The 22583-nt window shown below is 45.8% G+C and overlaps 1 protein-coding gene across 1 annotated transcript in view; it reads right to left on the bottom strand.

Annotated features, from left to right (window-relative positions):
• Positions 1 to 720: 720 nt before the first annotated feature.
• Positions 721 to 22583, bottom strand: part of LOC144764027 (uncharacterized) — a 46297-nt gene continuing 24434 nt past the window's right edge. Inside the window, exon 4 of the mRNA XM_078650159.1 lies at positions 721 to 1644. Coding sequence (XP_078506285.1) covers positions 1631 to 1644 — 14 coding nt within the window. The 3' untranslated portion in view covers positions 721 to 1630. The remainder of the gene's footprint in view (positions 1645 to 22583) is intronic.

The raw sequence follows: 22583 nt of genomic DNA, 5'->3' as shown, positions 1-22583 counted from the left end.
TTCAGCCTCTTGATCTAACTTTAGTATCAGCGGCTTTCGTCAGGACCAGGTATTTTTACAATGCTGCTGCAAAATTTAGTGAAAAACCATGAAATTGAAAATAAATTTTATATCACCAGTATTCCTGCTCAATATTATTGCTTGTGTCAGGTCATACTCTGGATATCCACAAAAGTTGGATAGCTCTACCTCACCTCTACCAGACAAGTTGCTCAGGAGGGAGGCCCCGCTCTGTCCGTCGGTACCTCGGCGTGGGGTAGAGCTAACCCCGGGAGGTGATGTTCATGACATGCAAAACAGATACTAATACTTGCATACTGTTTGCTGTATCCAGCTTTTTGCAGAAGGCATGATGTATAAGCTTAAAATTAATCAAGTCCTGATGTTAGATTGAATACAAAGGGTGTAGATATTTTTATGGAGTTTATTTTTAATGTTGTGAATGATATGATTTCTGTGACTCTAATGTATTTTTTTAGCATTTATGAAGCAAAATATTTTTTTTAGCTGAAGTATATTATTAAGATTTTATACTTTTAAATTGTGGCATACATTTTGTATTTACTTACATTGATGGGCCAATGAACCAGAGAAAACAATAAAGTACAGGTTTTTGGCTCCACACAGGGTTTGTCCATTAAAACCTCACTGTTTACTTTATTGTGATGTACAGTAATAAAAGCTCTTTGTAGTACTAATAAGAATGACACCCCACTGTGGTAAAGCATTACGATTTTATTGCGTATTTGAAGTGTCAACATTGGTTTAATCAATGACAGAACTACAAGCAAGGCATTCTCCCTTTTCTCTGAAACAGTAACACAGTGTACAAGACAAGGATATAGATGGAAGACAGACAGAAGGCAAAGTAACACAACACCTGGATATAAACCTAACCTCAGCCTCTGCCCTCATCCAAGGGACAGAGTCAAGGGGAGCTCTGCCCTCATCCAAGGGACAGTGTCAAGGGGAGCTCTGCCCTCATCCAAGGGACAGTGTCAAGGGGATCCTCTGCCCTCATCCAAGGGACAGTGTCAAGGGGATCCTCTGCCGTCATCCAAGGGACAGTGTCGAGGGGATCCTCTGTCCTCATCCAAGGGACAGTGTCAAGGGGAGCTCTGCCCTCATCCAAGGGACAGTGTCGAGGGGATCGATCAGCTGGTATTGTCAAAAGTAAATCAGGCTTTGTGTCTAGCTCAACAAATACTCTTATCAGACACTCATGATGTGCATCGGTCTCCATATGATCCCTAAAGAGCCCCCACCGCTGAGCAAGCTAGAAGGTATTGTCAGAGCTGGGCTGTGCAAATCTATCTTCAGAAGACATGGGGTAGATCTTATCCAGACACAAGTGTCTGTCTGCCACAATTAATCTGCAATGTACAATGAGTTACTGAATGCTTTGGGCTCACACAGGGCTGTCTAATATTCTGTCTAAAGGGGTATGATCAGCAAGATGCAGAGGTGTCAGCGAAGCACATCCTTCCCTCATCGAGGGTCCTTCATGCAGTGGACTCTGGAAAGGATTCTTGATGCCGGTCACAGAAGAGCGAGATCTGTCCGTCGCCTCCAGTGACAAGCGCAGGCGGAGCAGGAGCTTGTCATTGAGAGGGGATGGTGGAGGAGCAGATTAACGACCTACGCCTAAGGAGCAAATGAAGAATACAATCAATACAATTATGAAGCTGTAAAGATATAGACAAGCTAACAACCCTACATCATAACAACTATTTTCATCTACCTACTGTTCGCTCCTACAATGTATATGCACTAGAGTTTATAAAAACCAATGCTTGAAGGAGTAAAACATAACTTCTGAAAACTGTAGAGGCGATTGATCAAGCGCCATTTTATACTGAATGCACGGCTGGTGTAAATCATTCCCATGTAGAGTCAGCAGTAAGAGAGGCCTTTGGAAGGCACACGCCTGTCTCATAAACATGTCCCAGATCCAAGTGAGTGTTGGCCTTGAGTAAAGAAGAGTCTGCAGGGCCTCAGTACCCACCCAGGCATCCTGTTCATGCCCAAGAATAGGAGGGAGTGCACCTGGAGAGGGATGGATCAGGGGGGCAGCAAACCTGCTGAGATCCTTTCTATTCCCACTGGCTGGAAGCAGGAACACAGATTCTGCACTCTCTCTTCAAATGCATATATGCTTGTTGGTAAAAACCATGGCAGTGCTACACCCCCCCCACCCCCCCCCCCCCTCATCCTCATCTCCCTCACTCACAAGAGCCATGATGAGGAAGGTAGTACTTGTGTGATGGAGGTTACCGATATTTATTTATTTATTCATTTCACAATTTAATATTATCTAATTAAAATAGACATCAGTGCGCTTTACATAAGGATCAACGGCTGTGCATCTGGATCTCAGACCTCGTGGTGAAAGGAATCTCATTACAATAACGTAAGAGGGAAAAATATGTTACGACTGATCCTAAATTCATCATCAGTGAAATTGCAGAAACACCCAGGCTGAAAGGGCGTTAAGTTGGAGAGGAAGAGATGGGAGCAAAATCAGTTGGTGGGGACTAGGAAAGGAGAAAAGGAAAGAGTCAGTGAGCGGGCGTTGCAGGTCAAGATAGAGTTTAAACAGGTAGGTTTTTAGTTTTTGATGGAATGTAAATATTCCCAAGACATCAGAGGCCTTCCGGAGCAGAAAACGGGAGCTGCCCCAAAGAATGAGTGGATAAGAGTTAGTTACATTTTCTCCCTTTCCTTATAATTTACCATAGGGAGAATCCTCAGCTCGGGTTATTGATTGGTTGTCTGAGTACCTGTATGGGTGCCTGAGTATCTGTGTGGGTGAGTGGGGTGTGTATGTCTCCCTGCATGGATGTGTGAGTGGGTGATTCACTGAGTGTATGGGTTTAAGAGTGCAAGTGCGAGGGGCTATATGGGTAGGTGAGTGTATGTATGGCTGTGTTGGTGAGTGAATAGATGTCTCAGTGGTACATATGTGAGTAACTAGATATGTGAAAGGCAGTATATGTTAGTGTTGGAATATATAAGCTACTATATGTGAGAGTGAGTGATTGTGAGAGTGGCTGTATGGAGGAGTGTGTGCTTGTGTCAGTGATTGTATAAGAGAGTAAGGACCACAAGTATCAAAAACGCGTTTTGCGATTCTCAAATTGTGATTTTTAGGGAATGGCAATTAGAGAATCGCAAAATGCAATGTATGTAGGATTTGCAAAAAATTTAGAGAATTCTACATATTCCTTATTCGAGAATCACAAATTGAGTTTCGCAAAAAAGGAATTCCTTCCCATTCATTCCTGTGGGCTAGGAGCTCCATAGGAATGAATGGGAAGACATTCTCAATTAGAGAATCGCAAATTAAGAATGCAATTCCAAGGGTGCCAGGGTGTCAAAAGGACACCATGTTGCACCCCTGGAATATGTGTGTGTGCAACTGTGGCGCACATACATGCCCTAAGGGCATGTATGTGTAGCACTTTGTAAAAAGCAAAAAAGTGCTTTTTTCAAAGAATTTGCAAATTACCACTAACTGTCAGTTGGTGGTAATTTGCGATTACTTATTCCAAATTCACACAACTTAGTTGCTTTCTACATCACATATACAGAATCGCAATTTGTGATTCCTCAAATGTAATTGCAAAATAGAGAATCGCAAATTTAGTGATTTTCTAATTTGCTATGCCCTTTTGGGATGATACATCCCAAAAGGCCTTTTCCCGTCCGCAAACGGGCCTATTCTGAGAGTCGGCCCATTTGCAAATGGGAAAAGGGCTTGATACAATAGCCCCTAAGTATGTGTTGGTATCTGTATAAATAAGTGAGGTGGTGTTTGTATAACTGTATAGGTGAGTAAATGGGAGTGTGATTGATTGTTTGCATGCATGCCTAGGTGTGTGAGTAATTCAATGGGTGAGTGGCGGTGTGTGAGTGTCTGTATGGGTGTATGAGTGCATATGATGGTCACATACTTTTGGCATGCCCTAGGTACCACCTTTTGAGATCTAGGCGGATAGCTTCTATCTGCAAACAGCTAGGTACCCGCTGTCACAGTGATGCGTTGTATGTCTTAAAACCTGACTCCAGCCTGCTAATTCTCTGTGCAGTTGCAAAATTTCTAGGTAAAATGTGGATTAGTAGATGACACGCATTGACCATGTAACTGACGTAACCCTTTTGTATTTTAATATTTCTTAAATGATTTTATGTAAGTAGCTATCTAATAATTAAATTTTTTCCAAAAACATGGAATTGTACTGCATGACGGGTTATGCCGTTAACTCTTACGGCATAGACTTTTGCTGCTACACTTCCTGGTCTTGATTATATTTGTTTTTATCGCTCTTATTATTGTCTTAGATAGTTTGAACCAAACCAGATTTTGGATCTTTGTAATCAATCTTCAGATCCTTTTGCACTTTAGGCACTGGCACTTTTAAGGTCCGTATTCGTCAATTGGGGGTCAGGCAAACTTTACTAACTCTAGGCTCCTGCTTTTGTATGATGGTTATTAATTCATTATATCAAATGCACATGCACTTTTGTGAACCCTTTCTCTCCCTCAGAGCTTTAGGAAATCTGGACTCCAAGAAGGAAAATCCATGTTATTACGGACTGTTTTTTTAAAATTGATTGTTTACTATGCCTGTACTGTCAGTCAGTCAAACCACTTTATTCGATTATTTAAAATCATAAAAGTACAGTACACAATACATAATATAATAAAATCATATGATCAATAAGACGTATGGGCGATGTTAAAAGAAGAATTAATACAACAGGATCAATTATAAAATATATCAAAGCTTAAAAACTCTTTTAAGAGAAATTTCATAGAACAATAAAACACAAATTTTCATGTAATGTTTAGCATTGGATACCTTTTTTTCCTAAGACGAACTGCTGCAACTAGAAAACTGGCAATATTAAAAATATCCCTTATATCATTTAGCAGATGGAGATAAAGTAATGCCGATATAACCTGTAAAAAGGCCTTTCCCCTCAATAGAGGAACTAAAAATCTCCTGCGAATTTCATTGTAATAGTCACAGAACATTATAAAGTGCAGTGTATACTCTGATGAGAAATTATCACAGGGACATGGACCTATGTCCTCTGGTTTACACCAGCCCTGCAGATTACCCAGCGAGAAGTGAATTAGATTAAAGCGAAACCTGATTAAAAGCCAGTGATGGAAGGCTTGGTAACTAATCTCAGGTATGGCTCAATTAGTGGTGTAGTTTTTAACAAGAAATGAGCCCTGACTGAGTGTTCCTTTAACTCCTGCTCTTCGGGCTCCCTCATCAATAAGTTCAAAAGTTGGGTTTTAACACATTTCATATCCTCTTTTTTAATCCCGTCCGGAGCGTTAAAGAGTTCTTGTTGCCCCAATTTAAAGGACACCAGCTTAACATAGTGCAACCACGGAATACTACTGGCTTTATCCAGAGTAACACAGTCCCAAATGATTTGATGATTCAGTGTTAGATCTGGATTAAGCCAGGTCTTAAGCCAGCAAACACTGGGGCCAACCTCAACAAATCTGACACGTATCCAAGCCCCAGTTCTTGGTGAATTGCAAAGGTTGAGGTTGATTGAGGTACTGACAAAAGGATACGTAAAAATCTATTTTCAACTGTCTGCACCCCTTCCACATGTTTATAGCCCCAGATGGCGGTGCCATTCATAGCAATAGCCAGGCATTTAGATCTATAAATGTTAAGTATGGCTTCCAGGGGCCTAGCCCCCAGGCGCTGTGCAAACCCCTGTACAGCTGCCGTTGATCTAACCATTGCACTTTTTTGCCTTTTTGTTGGGGGACCCAGGTACCTGTGTCATCAAATAAAATCCCCAAATAAGTAAAAAAGTACCCCCTGGACACCTCTAGTCCATTACAGTAGAAGGATTTCACTTTTTTGTTTCTTTGACCCATTGACGTGACATGAGATTTTGTTATTTTCACTACTAAATCCAGGGACTTCATATAGGCCCCAAAGGCATCCAGTAGCCTCTGAAGGCCTATAGCTGTACGGGCTAATAACACGGCGTCATCCGCGTATAGGAGAATCGGAATACTCCTTTCTCCTACTCACGGAATATCCAAGCTTGCCTGATCTAAGGTCTTATCTAATTTATTAATATAGAGGGTAAAAAGTAGTGGTTCCAATATACACCCCTGACGGACGCCTCTACCCATTTTAAAGTGCCTTGTGCATTTACCTGCCTGGGTGACCCTAACTGTTGCTGAGAGATCCCGGTGTAAATCTGCCGGAAAAAATAGACAAGGAGTCAATGCCGATATCAAGCAAAATAGACCACAGCTTCGATCTGTTAACCAGATCAAACGCCGAAGAAAGGTCCACCAAGGCCATCTGCAAGGTACCCTCTTTGGCTATGGTATATTTGCCTATTGTGGGAAGGTGGATACCTGACTATGGTTACCCCAGATTTTGTGCCTTGTGTTTAGCTGGTTTTCGACTTAGTTGACCTGGGTTCCTGCTAATCAGGGCCCCAGGCTATCTGCTCTCTCTTTAAATGGACTTCATGGGAGGCACAATGGCGCTCTCCTACTTTGCTTCGGGGCTCAGGGATGGGGTCCCGGGCCCCTCTAGACCCTCTTGCGGGGGGCGCGGCAGTGCTCCTCGCCCCAGCTCCTCTGCATCTTCGGAGCCCGGGGATGGAGTCCCAGGCCTCTTGCGCACATTTTCACGGGAACGTAACGGCGTTCACCCTCCTGTTCATCTTCAGGGCCCGGGGATGGGGTCCTTGGCCCCCTTGCACATATTTTCTCGTGGGGGGTGCAACGGCGCTCCCCCTCTTCCCACATCACCAGAAGCCAGGGTGGGCTCCTGGCCCCCTTCTTGGGCAACTTCACGGGGGGCGTGATGGCACCCCTGACTTTGCTTCCTCCTGGGGCAGCACCTGCGGCCTGACTCACCCCGGGGGCATAATTGCGACCGGCGGCATAGCACCACGCGCTTCGTTGTCAGTCCAAGGCGGGGTCAAAGGTCGCCTACCTTCTGGGGGGCATATCTCGGCCCCCAGGCAGCCGATTCTCTCCATTTTCATGTGTTCTTGCTCCTGGTGGTGCCCCCAGCCACTTGGAGCACTCTCCTTTACCCTCGGGCCTCTCAGAGGGGGTTTTCAGCAAGGAGCTGCCTTCACGGGCTCCCTGCACCAGCCTTTCGTCTGTCTCTCCCCCTACGCCTCACGCTGCTCACTTGTCCTGGACTTTTCTTCTAGTGCTATTCTGCCTTCTGGGACAATCAGGGGTTTCCTCCTTCCAACTGCCCATAGCGCCAGGTTCAAGCACCCTCTGCTTCCGCAGCCAACACGCCAGAAAGAGCTTCTCTTCCTGTGCAAGCACTTTTTTAACGTTGAGTAGTGGGCTGGCAGGAAGTATCTGTTTGTCCTATCAAACAGCGACACATCACTTCCATGCCCCTGCTCCCTCCTTCTTGTCCAGCCTCTTGGTTTGTTCAAAATGGCGTCGTCCAGGGTCTCTGGCCACATGGTCTCTGAAAAAGCCCCTTCCCCCCTCGCTGCCTTCCCTCCTCGGTGCAGCCTGGTGCCTGGCACCCAGTGATAGCTGCTGATGGATAAGCCTGTAGCCCCACCCATCTTCTCTTCATGGAGAAGAGGACTTAGCTTGTGGAAGAAAGGTTATCAATCCATCCTTCTGAGGTCAGCCCTCAGCCAGGGTCTGGTTATGGCTGGATCAGAGAAATATGACAGTTTTGGGTGACCCAAAAGCAGTACAAATATGACCTTGGACTCTGCAGAATACTCTTTCTCACATCTCCTCTGGCTGCCTGGGCAGCCTGCCCTAACATTCTGGACACAGAGCGTTTTAGCCCCTAAGAGGCCAGGTTGGCCTGGGGAACAGTTTCATGTGTTGGGTACGTGTTTATGCCCTCTGTGATCTTTTGCGCAAATGTGATTACCTGCCTAATGTGATTTCTGCATCATGTGTAATTCTTTATGCCTACACCTCTGAATGTATGTTTATGCTTAGGAGGTTGTTTTTCCTAGTATAGGTTATGCTAGTGAGTGCATGGTTCCCTGCGTGATATTTGTCTACGGTGTTTAGGATTGAGTAGGTGGTACTTACCTTTTGCCAGTGGTTACTGGTTGTGTCTTGGTGCTACAGTTATTATATATGCTATGTTCTAAGCATTATTCCTACAAAGTGCTAATTCTACCAAGTGCTAGTTCTAAAAGTGTTATTCCTGACAGTGGTCCATGTGGCCTTGTCCCATGTACATAATCCCCCTGTAAATTCTGCCCGTGCCAGTTGGCACAGTTTACATTGTGTGTTTATTATCTAATGTGTTTGGTATAATACAAAGGCTATTTTTATATATAACCTTGTGTGGAGTTTCTTTTGTTATGGGCCTTGGATGTTGTTGCTGGGTGCGTGCGCAAACGCGTTACACCTTGCCTCCGAGATAAGCCTGACTGCTAGTGCCAAGCTACCAAGAGGGTGAGCAGGGGTTATCTAGGCGGGTGACTTCCTTACCCTGACGTAGAATGGTGGTTTCTGCCTGGCTTTGGTGCAAGCCTCAGCCAACCAGAAATCGCCATTTCTAATAATGCTAATTTCTAAATATGCCTACATAGGTAGGACACGTGCAGAAAGAGGAAGAAAGGTGCAAAAAGAAGCAAGAGAAGTGCAGAAAAAGGCAACATAAGTCCAGAAAGAGCAAGAAAGGTGCAAAAAGAAGTAAGAGAAGTGCAGAAAGAAGCAACAGAGGTACAGAAAGAAGCCTACTTTGACTGTACCCTTCCACAGACTCATAGAAAGTAGCCTAATCACTAATCCTTCTCCCAAGATGTCTTAAACCTCACTTTTCTCTTGAAGGTTTACTATTCATCGACTGTTCAGAATTTGTTGGTCTACCAAATGTAAAACAGCAATCCTAACCATATCACTTTTGCAAGTCTGACCAAGTTTGTGAAAGTATGCATGTGTGTGTCTCTGCTTTTACCTGGTGACATGTTACATAAAATTAAACATTAAAAAACGTGAATATCCGTATTTCAAACAGCATACTCTGTAAATTTGTGTACAAGTAGGTGCATGTATTTCTTTCTCCTCCTAATACAGGGCACATGCATATTCAATAGTACATTTGAGGGGCTCTACACACCTACATAAAACGTGTCTGCCTGTGCAACCGAATGACAGAGCAGAACTAACAAGATTTGACCATCTATAAGAGAAGCTACCCCCATTTTAAGCTACCATCTTCAGATCCATAACACATGAGTATACATGTACAAGTAGACATATACCTCAGTCACGAGAGCACGCAGATCTTTAAACTTAACAGTTTGCACTTCCCATTTCAATATAGAAACAGCCAAGAGAAGTACAAATAGAAGCAAGAGAAGTGTAGAAAAAGATAAGAGAGATGCAGAAAGAGTAATAAATGTGCAGAAAGAGGCAAGAAACGTGCAGAATGAGGCAAGAGAAGTGTAGAAAGAGACAAGAGAAGAGTAGAAAGAGGCAAGAGAGGTGCAAAAACAGGAAGGAGAACTGCAGAAAGAGGCAAGAGAGTTGCAGAAACAGGCAAGAGAGGTGCAGAAAGAGGGAACGGGTACAGAAAGAGGCGAGAGAAGTGCTGAAAGAAGTAACAGAGGTACAGAAAGAGGCAAGAAAAATACTGAAAGAAGGAACAGAAATGCAGAAAGAGGCAAGAGAACTGTGACTGGCCGCGTCCCACCAGCGTGATTACCGAGGCTCGTCAGGTAGGCGTGGTGACGTAGGAGAGTGGAGAGGCTGTCGGCGGTGGGTGCGCGGTGTGTGAGGGCTGCTGTGCTTGAGAGCCGGAGATAAGCGGGGAGCCGAGCCAAGCGAAGGCACAGTGAGACGGACGCTTGTCCTGCAGCTGAGACCGGTTGATTTGCGGTAAGGCGGCAGTGCGGTAGTGCGCAACCAGTATACGCAAGGGGGGTGTAGGGGCCGACTGGGAGGCACATTTTCGTACTACCGCCATTCCCTTAAGACACTCTGGTGAGTGAGCGGCTTCCTCTCTTGTCCCCCCCCCTAAAAAATAAAAAGGCGTAGACTGCATGGCGCACGTACCCCCACGTGTTTAGAACTCTTTCCGAATTCTTTTCCGAGTTCTCCCCATTAGTTAATCTCCTGTAGCCCTCACAGCTCTTGGTGCTCCTGCGGGGGCTCTCGGCAGGCGCCTAAACCTCCTAGCGCCCACGGCCTTTGGTCATCCCCTCACTCGCTGCCTGCTGCCTGGCTCGCTGACGGAAACTCACCAGCTCTGGGGCTGCTCCCCTTGCTCCCCATTCTTGAGCCAGCCCAGGCCCCGATTATCTCACCCAGACCCTGCTGGCTAAACCCCACCCCCAGGCCTCGAGGTGCTTGCACTCGCTTCCAGAGTTGTATAGCACGTAGCCCCAGTCGTTCTTGGACTTCCGGTCTGACCCGGAGAGGCGAGGTGGTGACAGCTGGTGGGGTCAGGGAGCCCTGAGCAGGTTAGATTAGGTGAGCCATTATCTTTACACTTATGTAGCCACACAGCATACAGTCTTTGCATACAGCGCCTGAATCCTAATAACTTCGCTGTTGTAATAAAGCACTTGTGGTGTTGGACCTGAGAGCAATCAGAAGAGCCCAAGTCCATCCTGGAACAATGAGATCAGGAAAAGAAAGGAAGTATACAGCTCCCAAGCGAAGGAAATCTAATCAACCTGACGTTGCTGAGGTTTCAGACTACCCTAACCACAGATTAAAACCTCAAAAACCCTTAAGCCTTAAGCCTGCGGGACTATTTTAGAAAAACGCCATCAAAGACTGCTAAATTGGGCACCTGAAACCAAGACGGCAATTGAGTCATCAGAAGTCTACATTTTTGGATCTACTTATATTAACCATAATATTAAAAATCCTCAATCTGACCACTTCCAATCGGGCATCTTCTTCGTGTCTCCAGCGGATGACAAGGGTTCTCCTCACTTACTGCAAACCCAGTTGGAGGACACTACATGCACAACAGAGGCCCGCTGAGCGCCGACACAACCCACCGTCATTCGCCTGGTGACCCGACTAAGCCTCCTGTTGTGCATGTAGTGGAAGTGGTCAGATTGAGGATTTTTAATATTATGGTTAATATAAGTAGATCCAAAAATGTAGACTTCTGATGACTCAATTGCCGTCTTGGTTTCAGGTGCCCCATGTTGCGATGGGGCCAAGTGAGTCGACCCTGATTGAACCGGGGTTATGGTGGTAATCACCTCCGGGGATTGCACGTGTGGTTGTGGCAATTTAGCTGTCTGTTAAAATGCACAGGATTAGCTTGCCCATGAATTTGCACCATTGTTGTGGCCCCTCCTCAGCAAACAACGATGGTGCAAATTCATGGGCAAGCTAATCCTGTGCATTTTAACAGCAGCCAACTATCCACAACTCCACAAACAATAACCACCTCAACTGCACTACCAGTTTTGAGTCCCCTGTACATGTTATTTTCGCCACCCGGACAAATAAAGGACCCATTGCAAAACCAGCCAGTAGCGTCTTACTTGAATGATCAACCTATGTTAGATTTGTCTCTTTTTTTCAAGACCACCCAAAGTTCCCCCAGGCCCAGTCCCATCTTATACGAAAAATTAAACACCGAAGAAAATACCGCAACCAGTGCTTGGCCACAACTCCTACAGACCCTTTAGCAAACTGTTAATGCACTAAATTACCATTCGGTAAAACTGGAGGCGCAGGTTGATTTACTAAACACCTTGGCACTATTCACGTCTGGGATCGACAGCAAATTAGACAAATAAAACTCTTTAATTTTAAGGGCGCAAGCCTCTACGAAGCTTGCCCAATCGACTTGCTGCTGTTCCCCAAATATAGATTCTCTTTCTCTGCTTCCAGAATGTCTAACTACTGTTATAAGGGAAGTCAAGTTGATGAGGGGAGGAAATGTCCTCACTATACCGCCTTCCCCCAAACAGCAAGAACATCAAAAACCCACTGAAGATCCTGTCAAGCAGAATACAAACATAAATGAAGGGGTGGCGCCAAATGCAGGAATAATCACCGGCTCAACGTAGCTGAATGGACACTTCCAGTGCGCTCAATCACAACCAAATCTGATGGTCGAAAAAGGTCCCCCACTGACACCAACAGGGGCTTTAACCAGGCTAGACCAACCTGAGCCTGGGGGAAAAGACAGCCCAGCACCTCAGATCGCTCCAATAGTGGAGGCTCCTCTAGGGCTTTTCCCACCATGTAGTAAGAGAGAGCGTAAACGGCAGCGTAAAGCTAGAAACAAACTCAGGGCAAATTCCAATGCGGCCCACCAGGAACTTTTTCCTATCTTTATAAAATCAGAAAACAAAAAATCCTCCACTAAAACCAGTGCATCAGAGCTTATGACAAACCTCAACGGATATACCCCAGAAACACTCACCCAAGAACTAGTGAGGAGCCATCAGGACCATAGCAAACAAACTATGGTCCCAGAAACAGTTGAGTGCAGCGCTTCCACAGAAAACACAAAGGTGAGTTCAGATAAGGCAAGCAAAATTGGGCCAAAGATGGTACCAGGAAAACCTGGGCCACCGATGGCCCTAACTCCTTCTGGAAAGGAAAATGCAACGTTAAGACTAAATTATTCCAAAACTATCTGAAACGATCCAATAACCCTGACCAGCCAGAGTCCACTTATGAAGAGGGTTTCGCAACGACTGAGACAACAGTTATACGAAGTCAAATTAGATATGGCAGTCAAAAAATCCGGCATCACGTCCCTAAGTGTACCGGAGTCGAGCAATAACGACTCATCGTGTCATCAGATTTTACTGGCCCCTAAATACAAATCTAAGGGGCGGCATGACATTCTTAATAGATCCAACCTGTTAAAACTAGTGGAAGGCATCCCGGGGCTAGCAGGATTTGCCACGGACAACATTAAATCCATCGAATTTCTTCCCCCCCCCCCGAGGTAACCAACCTTCTGAGGTTACTGTGGCGACTTTTTCATCGGCCAACTGGGTAGGAGCTTTTCTTGAACAGAAGTCCACTCTGCGGAACTGGGGAATTAGAGTGTACCCTTATTCTGCGCCAGGGTATCCAATTTCCCTGTTAACCAGACCGACTTCACCCAGTCGGTTGGCAACAATTAAAACTACAGAACGTGTGAGACCCTACTCTGTCTTAAAAAATGCGTCAGGGTCAGACGTTGAATCTAAATGTTCCGAAAAAGTTGGAGACAATGCAGAATTAAACCATTGTTAGGGGTGGCTGCCAGCGATCCTGTCTTCCAAACACTCAAATTGACCGTCTGTGGCTGAAACGCATGTAGAAAAAAAATACAATCCCTCTGGAAAACCCCTAACAGCTGATCCACAGCTAAAAACAGATAACAGGCAAGGGCAGTCGCCCTTTTCATTGTGCTCATGGAACATTAGTGGACTTCATCAAAAAATCTCAAAAGATGACACTATGGCCTTTTTGGGCAAATATGCAGCAATTGCCCTACAGGAAACCTGGGCGTTAGAGGGCCGCCCCATAGAAAGATACATTGAATTTCAGAAATCAGCACTCAGGGACAGCCGCTTCGGCCACCCCAGAGGCGGTCTGTCCATTTACATCTCTAATAACTTAAAAGGTGTATTTAATCAACTCCTTTTCAAAGAAGATTGGTTACTAGGGGTTAAAATTAACCCGTGGAGGAGGCAGCGTTCGCTCTTCCTCATAAACGTGTATATTAACCCCAGTACCCGGACTACAAAAGACCATCTGGCCCGCCTTTGTGAAATCATGAATGACATTGCCACTGAATACCCCAACTCGGACGGTATTGTCACGGGGGATTTCAATACAAACTTATTTCAGGGGAATGTAGCAGACATGGAAGGGCCCGACTCGACTAACATTATTGAGGCTATGACTCAATCTAAACCTCCGATCCAAGCCTCTAACACATTGGGTGAGCTCTCTGTGACGAAATTCTACAACGCAGGCTATCTGGTAGTGAACGGAAGGTCAACCAGCGATTCACCTCCAAACTGGACCTGGTCGAATGGAAGCAAAAAGTCTTACTTAGATTTTACTATTTGTAACTCAGAACTATTGTTTAACCTGGACAGTTTTTGTATCCACTCACGGTCTGAAAGCGATCACAGGCCGCAGGTAATTTCCTTCATCACAAATCTAGAACACCATAAAACGGCTCCTGTAACCTATAAGGGAATATACTCTGAAAATTTAAAGTGCCTCAAATGGAGTGAGTTCAACAGTCAGAGTGTTCTAAGAGTAAGCAAGGATTTTATATTAGGCAGTTTTGATCAAGATGCCTCTCTGACAGTGAAATGGTCACAGCTCTGTCTTCATCTGATCAGCTCTTATCCAGCGACTGTGCAGGGCTCAAGCCGTACTTCTTCAGTAGGGGCTGCAGCTTCTACCGTCATAAAATCATTAAAGAGAACGAGAAACAACGCTTTGAGGACGCTCTCAAAATTCCCAGGGAACAGTGCTTTTCTTATTATATACCACCAAGCCCAAAAAGCCTTCAGGAGGGCAGTCACTCAAGAGAAACAGGTCCAGGAAACCAAATACTGGGTGAAACTGGTGTGAGAAAGCAAGCAAAAAAAACTCAAGGAAATTCTGGTCTCTTGTTAACCACACTAATCTGAACCTGATAAATTCCGGTTCAGCGAACATTCAGGAAGCGGAATGGGCATCATATTTAACGGATCACTTTCAGGCACAAGATCCCCATGATCGTACTAGATCAGCCAGGGTATATGGCACCGGCGCATTACCGAGTACTCCTTCCGACATAACACAGGGGTTCGCCTCAGTATATGTATTAACCGAAGAACGAGTTGTCAAAGCAGTTACAAAAGGGAGACAAGACGGAGCACCAGGCCCGAATGGCCTGCCACAGAGGTTATTTAAATCGGACATTCCTTTCTGGTCTATGGTGTTATTAAACCTCTTCAACTATACTTTGAGGACACTGACAATCCTGGACTCATGGCGGGGTGCAATTATTCACCCCATTCATAAAGCTGGATCACGATCTGCCCCTAATAACTATAGATTAATTGCCCTTCTGGACATAGAGGGGAAACATTATGCAGGGCTCATCTTGGAGGACCTTAGGCAATGGGCAAAGGATCATAATCTAATTCCTCTGAATCAAACAGGGTTTGTTGCCAACTCAGGAACCATGACAAATCTACTAGCAGTTTCCATTATCATCGACAAAGCTCTCTCAACATCTAGGATGGCATTTTGCTGCTTTGTCGATTTTAAAGCAGCATTTGATAGGGTGCCCACGGCGGCACTCTGGAAAAAACGGAGCCAGTGGGGAATTCCAGATAAAATCCTGAACCCTATCATTCAACTGCATTCTAATACATGGGTTCGAGTGAAGTTAGGGTCCGGCACGCATCTCTCGTGAAAAATCATGACCTCACGTGGTGTCAAGCAGGGATGCGTGCTGGCCCCCCTTCTCTTCAACCTATTTATAGCTGATCTGTCAAGTACATTAGATAAGGTAAACAGTCACCCGCCCAAAGTAGGAGGTATGGCATTATGTAATCGTTTATATGCCGATGACCTGGCCCTGTTCAGCCTCACAAGGGTAGGGTTGCAAAGGCTCCTTGACTCATTAACGCAATACACGATCAATCAATTAGAAATTAACATGAAAAAGACCTTGATAGTTCCATTTGGTAAGAAACGTTATTGTGGTGGTGGCTGGTCAATTAATAAAATAAGTCTTTCAACTGGCCTATCATATAAATATTTAGGTGTCTATCTGGATTCCAGGGGCTGCTTTACAAAGCAGAGTAATGTGATCGCTGCCAAAGCAACGGCTCTAGTGGTATCTTTGGCTAAGCTATCGAAGAAACTTTCATGTCCAACTTTTTCTCCTCTACTGGAAGTTCTTAGAGCAAAGATCGGGCCAACACTTTCATATGGCATAGAGATCTTCAAAGGTAAAATGAACACTGTCTTAAATAAACATACAACTAAAATCTACAAAAAATGACTTCATTTGCAGAGTACCGCATCCCTTGCACAGATTAGATTAGAGCTGGTGTTAACCAATTACGAAGCCTCTAATGTTGGTACATATCTCAAGCTTTGCCATAAATTAAGACAGGCTGAACCAGGTACTCTAGAATCTCTAGTCTGGAAAGAAATGAATGAGATCAATCCAGGGGGATCATTCGGTTGCCTTTTGAACGATTACATCCATCAAATGTCTGCTGCCGACCTCTGGGCCCTTAACCCCAGTCAGACTGCCTTTAAAAACACAATTAAAAAATGTGTAAGACTGACATCCCTTGCTACAGATAAAACTCTTCTCACGAAACACAGTCATTCCTGGGCAGTAGCCAACTCCTACAAACGGCTATCCCCTGCCATGTACCTCTCTACGACATCACTCTATTTAAAGCGTTGCTTTATTGCCCGAAGAATGGGAGATTGGCGCCTTCTTCAAAATCTACCCACCTGGCGTCGTAAGAAGGAGGATACAACATGTAGAGAATGCGGGTTAGCAACAGAAACAATTTAGCATGTGGTTTGTATCTGTCCCTCTTTCAATTCCCAACGCAGGTGTTTGCTTAGGTCAGAATGGAACAGGTTGGGAGTTCGGACTTGTAGGCATGCCATTATTGCTGCTTTGTCTTCGGATAATATTGTTTTAAATATAAAATTGGCCAAATTTATTTAGCAAGCGTATTGCAATTTAGATAGAATGGAAACTGCTAAGGCCCCGTTGCTCACTGTTTAGACTGAATATGTACTTTAATACATCTTGTAACGACTGGGAGGGTCACACCACAAATTGAAATATTGTAGCAAGTACGCTTATGGTCAAATTTTACTCTTTCTACTCTTTTAATTTTTATTCATAAAACTGTATATAATGTGATTTGGGGAAACGTTTAAAGATACTGTTTTTATATCTACATAAAGAAATTAATACTTACTATTACTAAGTGCAGAAAGAGGCAACGAGGTACAGAAAAAGACAAGAGGTGCACAAAGAGACAAGAGAGGTGCACAAAGAGGGAACACGAGTGCAGAAAGAGGCAACAGGGGTGCAGAAAGAAGCAAGAGAGGAGCAGAAAGAAGCAAGAGCAGTGCAGAAATAAGCAAGAAAAGTGCAGAAAGAGGAAAAATAAGTGCAGAAATAGGCATGAGAAGTGCAGAAAGAGGCAAGAGAGTGACAGAAAAAGGCAAGACAGGTACAGAAAGAGGCAAGAGAACTGTAGAAAGAACCAACAGATGTGCAGACAGAGACAAGAGGGGTGCTGAAAGAGGCAAGAGAAGTGCAGAAAGAATCAACAGAGGTACTGAAAGAGTTACGAGAACTGTAGAAAGAGGGAAGAGGTGCAGAAAGAGGGATGCAGAAAAACACAAGAGGGGTGCAGAAAGAAGTAAGAGGTGGAGAAACAAGCAAGAAAGGTGCTGGCGGAAGCAACAGAGGTGCAGAAAGAAGCAAGGAGTGCAGAAAGAGGAAAGAAAAGTGCAGAAAGAGGGAAGAGATGTGCAGAAAGAGGGAATGGGGTAGAGAAAGAGGCAACAGGGGTGCAGAAAGAAGGAACAGAGGTGCAGAAAGAGGCAAGAGAAGTGCAGAAAAAAACAACAGTGGTGCAGAAAGAGACATGCAGAAAGAGGCACACGGGATGCAGAACAAAGCAAGAGAAGTGCAGAAAGAGACCAGAGAAATGCACAAACAGGCAAACAAGGTGCAGAAAGATGGAACAGGAGTACAGACAGGAGGAAAAGAGGTGTGGAAATAGAGAAGAGGAGTGCAGAAAGAGGCAATAGGGTTGCAGATATAAACAAGAGCAGTGTAGAAAGAAGCAAGAGAAGTGCAGAAAAAACCATCAGAGGTGCAGAAAGACGCAAGAGGGGCACAGAAAGAGCCAAGAGACATGCAGAAAGAACCCACAGAGGTGCAGAAAGAGGCAAGTGAGCTGCAGAAAGAAAAAACAGAGGTGCAGAAAGAGGCAAGGGAAGTACAGAAAGAGCAAGAGAGGTGCAGAAAGAGGGAAGGAGGGTGGAAAAAGAGGGAAGGAGGGTGGAGAAAGAGGCAAGAGAAGTGCAGAAACAAGCAACAGAGATACAGAAAGTTGTAAGGGGTGGAGAAAGAGGCAAGAGAGGTAAAGAAAGAAGCAAGGGGAGTACACAAAGAAGTAAGAGAGATACACAATGTGGGAACAGGGGGGAAGAAAGTGGTACAAGGGATGCAGAAAGAAGCAAGAGAGGTGAAGAAAGAAGCAAGAGAAGAGCAGAAAGCTGCAAGAGATGCATAGAAAAATGCGAGAGGTGCAGAAAAAGGCAAGAGAACTACAGAAAGAACCAATATTGGTGCAGACATAGGCAAGAGGGGTGCATGAAGAGGGAAGAGGGGTGGAGAAAGAGGCAATGGGGTATAAAGAGAAGCAAGAGAGCTGTAGAAAGAAACAAAAGAAGTGCAGAAAGAAGGAACAGAGGTGCAGAAAGAAGCAACAGGGGTGCAGAAAGATCTGGGGATGGAGAAAGAGGTAAGAGGTGCAGAAAGAAGCAAGAGAGCTGCAGAAAGAAACAAAGTGCATACAAAAGGAACAGAGGAGCAGAAAGAGGCAAGAGGGGTGCAGAAAGAGACAGAAGGGGTGCAGAAAGAAGTAAATGGTGCAGAAAAAACAAAAGAAGTGCAGAAAGAAGGAACAGAGGTGCAGAATGAGGCAGGAGGGGTGCAGAAAAGGCAAAGGGGTACAGAAAGAGGGAAGATGGGTGCAGAAACAGGCAAGGGGGTACAGAAAGAAGTCAGAGAGGTACATAAAGAAACAAAAGAAGTGCATAATGAAGGAGCAGAGGTGCAGAAAGAGACAAGAGGGGTGCACAACGAGGGAAGAGGGCTGCAGGAAGATAGAAGAGGGGTGCAGAAAGAAGCAAGAGAGGTGCAGAAACAAAAAAGAAGTGCAGAAAGAGGCAAGAGGGGTGCAGAAAGAGGGAAGGGGTGTGAAAGAGGCACAAGGGGTGCTGAAAGAAGCAAGAGAGGTGCAGAAAGAGGCAAGAGAAGTACAGAAACAAGCAACAGAGAGGCAGAAATGGGTAAGAAGGGTGGAGAAAGAGGCAAGAGGGGTGCAGAAAGAAACAGAAGAAGTACAGAAAGAAGGAGCAGGGGTGCAGAGAGAGTCAATAAAGGTGCAGAAAGAGGGGAATGGTTTGAAGAAAGAGGCACAAGGTTGCAGAAAGATGCAAGAGAAGTGCTGAAAGAAGCAACAGAGGTGCAGAAATGGGGAAGAGGGGTGGAAAAAGAGGCAAGAGGGGTGCAGAAAGAAGCAAGAGGGGTGCAGAAAGAAACAGAAGTGCAGAAAGAAGGAACAGTGGTGCAGAAAGAGGCAAGAGGGGTACAGAAGAAGGCGAAAGGGTTGCAGTAAGTAGTGAGAGGTGCAGAAAGAAACAAAAGAAGTGCAGAAAGAAGGAACAGAGGTACAGAAAGAGGCAAGAGGGGTACGGCAAGAGGGGTGTGAAAGGGCACATGGGTGCATAAAGAAGTATAAGAGGTGCAGGAAGCAGCAACAGAGTTGCAGACAGAGGGAAGTGGGGTGGAGAAACACAAGAGAAGTGCAGAAAGAAACAGATGCAGAAAGGGGAAGAGGGTTGCAAAAAGAGGCAAGAAAGGTGCAGAAAGAGGCAAGGGGTGCACAAAGAAGCAAGTGAGGTGCAGAAAGAGGCAACAGAGGTGCAGAAAGAGGCAAAATAGGTACAGAAAGTAGAAGAGATTTGCAGAAAGAGGCAAGAAAAGTGCAGAAAAAGAAAGAAAGGTACAGAAGGAAGCAACAGAAATGCAAAAAGTGGCAAGAGTTGCTTGCACACCATTAGTACCAATTTAACACCCACATTAAGCAATAAGAAACAGGTGACCATTCTAGGTTTGCAAAGGACCTTCACCATGGTGTAACACTTGTCGCTGCATTTTTGGTAATGTTTGAGCCGTTTGAGCTAGAAACAAGGTTTTTTTGCTCAAATCTGTAGATTAGGCAGCAGATGATGGATTATGTGGCTAATGCGGAAAATGTTTAATTGTGCAAACGTCAGTGCAGCCAAACAGTCGCATAATTCCAGTGGCCCTGCTCCTTCCTCTGACTAGGTCCAGAAGTTCTCCTCAGTGATTCCTTCTTTTTTTGTCTCATTGAGTTTATAGTTTAGCTTCTATGGAAACGAGGAAGACTAAACCTGAGGTTATCACTCCATAACATAGACTGCCATACCACATTATTACTCTCCATAACATAATACCTATACACTAAATACCACATACTTTCTATTCACATAATTTCACTGCACAACATACTACATAATTCCACTACACACAACATACATCTACTCCACTCCAAAAAACATTAGTAAAAATGTTTACATTTACAACACCAACGTCTAACTCTTGCAAATACGACACCTATTACATTACAAATGCTTCTTTAACTGTTAGTCGTGTTTGCAGAGTGGTGGAGAAAGGGGGCTGGACCTCCGACCAGCCCTCAGGAATTATGCTGCGTAGGACTAACAGGAGGTACCAAGAGGGCTTCTTAGCCCCCAAAGTCCCTCAGGAGAATAGTGGACTTCATCCCCCAACACATAGTGTGCCAGGACGGGCGTTTGCAGAGTGGTGGAGATAGGGGGGCTTGGCCCCCGAAGACCTCTACAGGAGGCAACAGGAGGGGTAGTTGGACCCCGAGAACAACCTTGGGGGCCAACTATCTCTCCTATTACCTCCAGTAAGTCCCACACAGCAGCATTGGTAAGTACTCATAGCAGGCCACGCCCCCTTTGACCACCAGTCTGCAAACACCAACCCTGGTGTGCTCTTCGATGGGGATTAAAGTCCCCTTCACTGCTGGGGGTGCTTAGGGGCCAACTAGCCTACCTGATACCTCCAGTAGGCCCCAGATAGTGGGATTGATGAGAGGTGGACACAGGCCACGCCCCCTTTTGCCACCACTCTGCAAACGCGCCTCCAGCAGTGTGCCAAGAGGCGCATTTGCAGAATGGTGTAAAAAGGGGCATGGCCTTCGACCACCTCTGGTCCGTGGTCCCCTGCGGGAGCCGGCATTGCTTTGGACAAGGGGAGCTGCCGACGTGCGGCTCCCCTTGTCCAAAAGCAATCTTCTTTGCTTCATGGAAGCGAGAGCAGGTTTTCGGTTCTCGCTCCATTAAACAAAGCAGAATTTGCAACGAAAGGGCGGGAGCAAACTGCAATGTCCTTGGGGTGGGCACTCCATTACTGGAGCCGACCCTGGGGGGTTGGCGGTTCACAGGGCCATGGAGGGCTCCAACAAGTTCAAAGCCCCGGGGAGGTGGTGGTCGCAAAGGCCTGGGGGTCTGCAACGGGCCCCTGCATTAACATAATTAGTGCCCAGAGGAGGTTGTGGTCCCCGGGTCAGTGGGGAGGGGCAGGAGCCCCCCACACTTATGTTATGTTATGTTATTTATATTTTTATAGCGCACAGCTGCCCCAGCAAAGGGGCGTCCTGGCGCTTTTGACAGGCACTGTAACATAACACACAATGAAAGAAGGGAAGACTATTCAGAGGCGGGAAACAGGAAGGTTTTGATCGCCTGCCTAAAGGCAAACAAGTCATTAAGAGCTCGGATGCACACCGGGAGCGAGTTCCATAGCCCTGCTGCGAGCACCCGGAATGAGCGGCCACCCATTCTACTCAGTTTAAAGCGGGGGCAGACTGCCAAATGGAGAGCCTCTGATCTCAATGATCTCAGAGGGATGTAAGGAGTAAGTAAATTGGCAAGTGCCAGCGGCGAAGAAAATTTCAGAATTTTAAAGGCCAGACACAGCGCCTTAAACTTGATCCGCTGTCTGACCGGAAGCCAGTGTAGGGCCAAGATGGTACCTGACACAGAGCAGTGTCTGGGGAGGCCCACAATGGCTCGCGCCGCGGCATTTTGCACCCTTTGGAGCCTGGAGGCCTCCGCCTGATTCATCCCCAACATCAGCGAACTGCCGTAGTCCAGCCGAGATGAAATCGACGCCTGGACCACAAGCTGTCTGGTGGGGGGATCGAAGTACTTTAAGACCGGCCTTATGCCCCGCAGGATACCATAACACGTGGCGGCCGTCTTCTTAGTGTGGTCCGTAAAAGTGAGCGCGGGGTCCAGCCAAATGCCTAGATTTTTCACTCCAGACGCTGGAATCGGAGTAACGCCCAGCTCTGGTGGCCACCACTGGCTTCCCCATAGCTCAGCGTGCTTCCCCAACACCAACACCTCAGTTTTGGTGGCATTCAACTGTAGGCAGTTGGTGCGAAGCCAGCTCGCTACTGCCACGAGTCCTGCCCGGAATCTGGGGGCCTCCACCTCAGGGTCTCCACTAAGTGTCACCGCCAGCTGCGTGTCGTCAGCATAAGAGGTCATCGTCAGACCCCACTGTTTGACGACCGCAGCTAACGGTTTCACATAGAGGTTGAACATTGTGGGGCACAACGAGGAGCCCTGTGGGACTCCCAGCTCCAAGGGATAGATGGTAGATTGGCCTGGTGGTATCGCCACTTTAAAGGTTCGTTCAGACAAAAATGATCGAAACCACTTAAGAGCGATGTCAGTGACT

The sequence above is a fragment of the Lissotriton helveticus genome, chromosome 6, assembly GCF_964261635.1.
Source record: "Lissotriton helveticus chromosome 6, aLisHel1.1, whole genome shotgun sequence".
Taxonomy (NCBI): Eukaryota; Metazoa; Chordata; class Amphibia; order Caudata; family Salamandridae; genus Lissotriton; species Lissotriton helveticus.
This window is presented reverse-complemented; position numbering and strand designations above follow the sequence as displayed.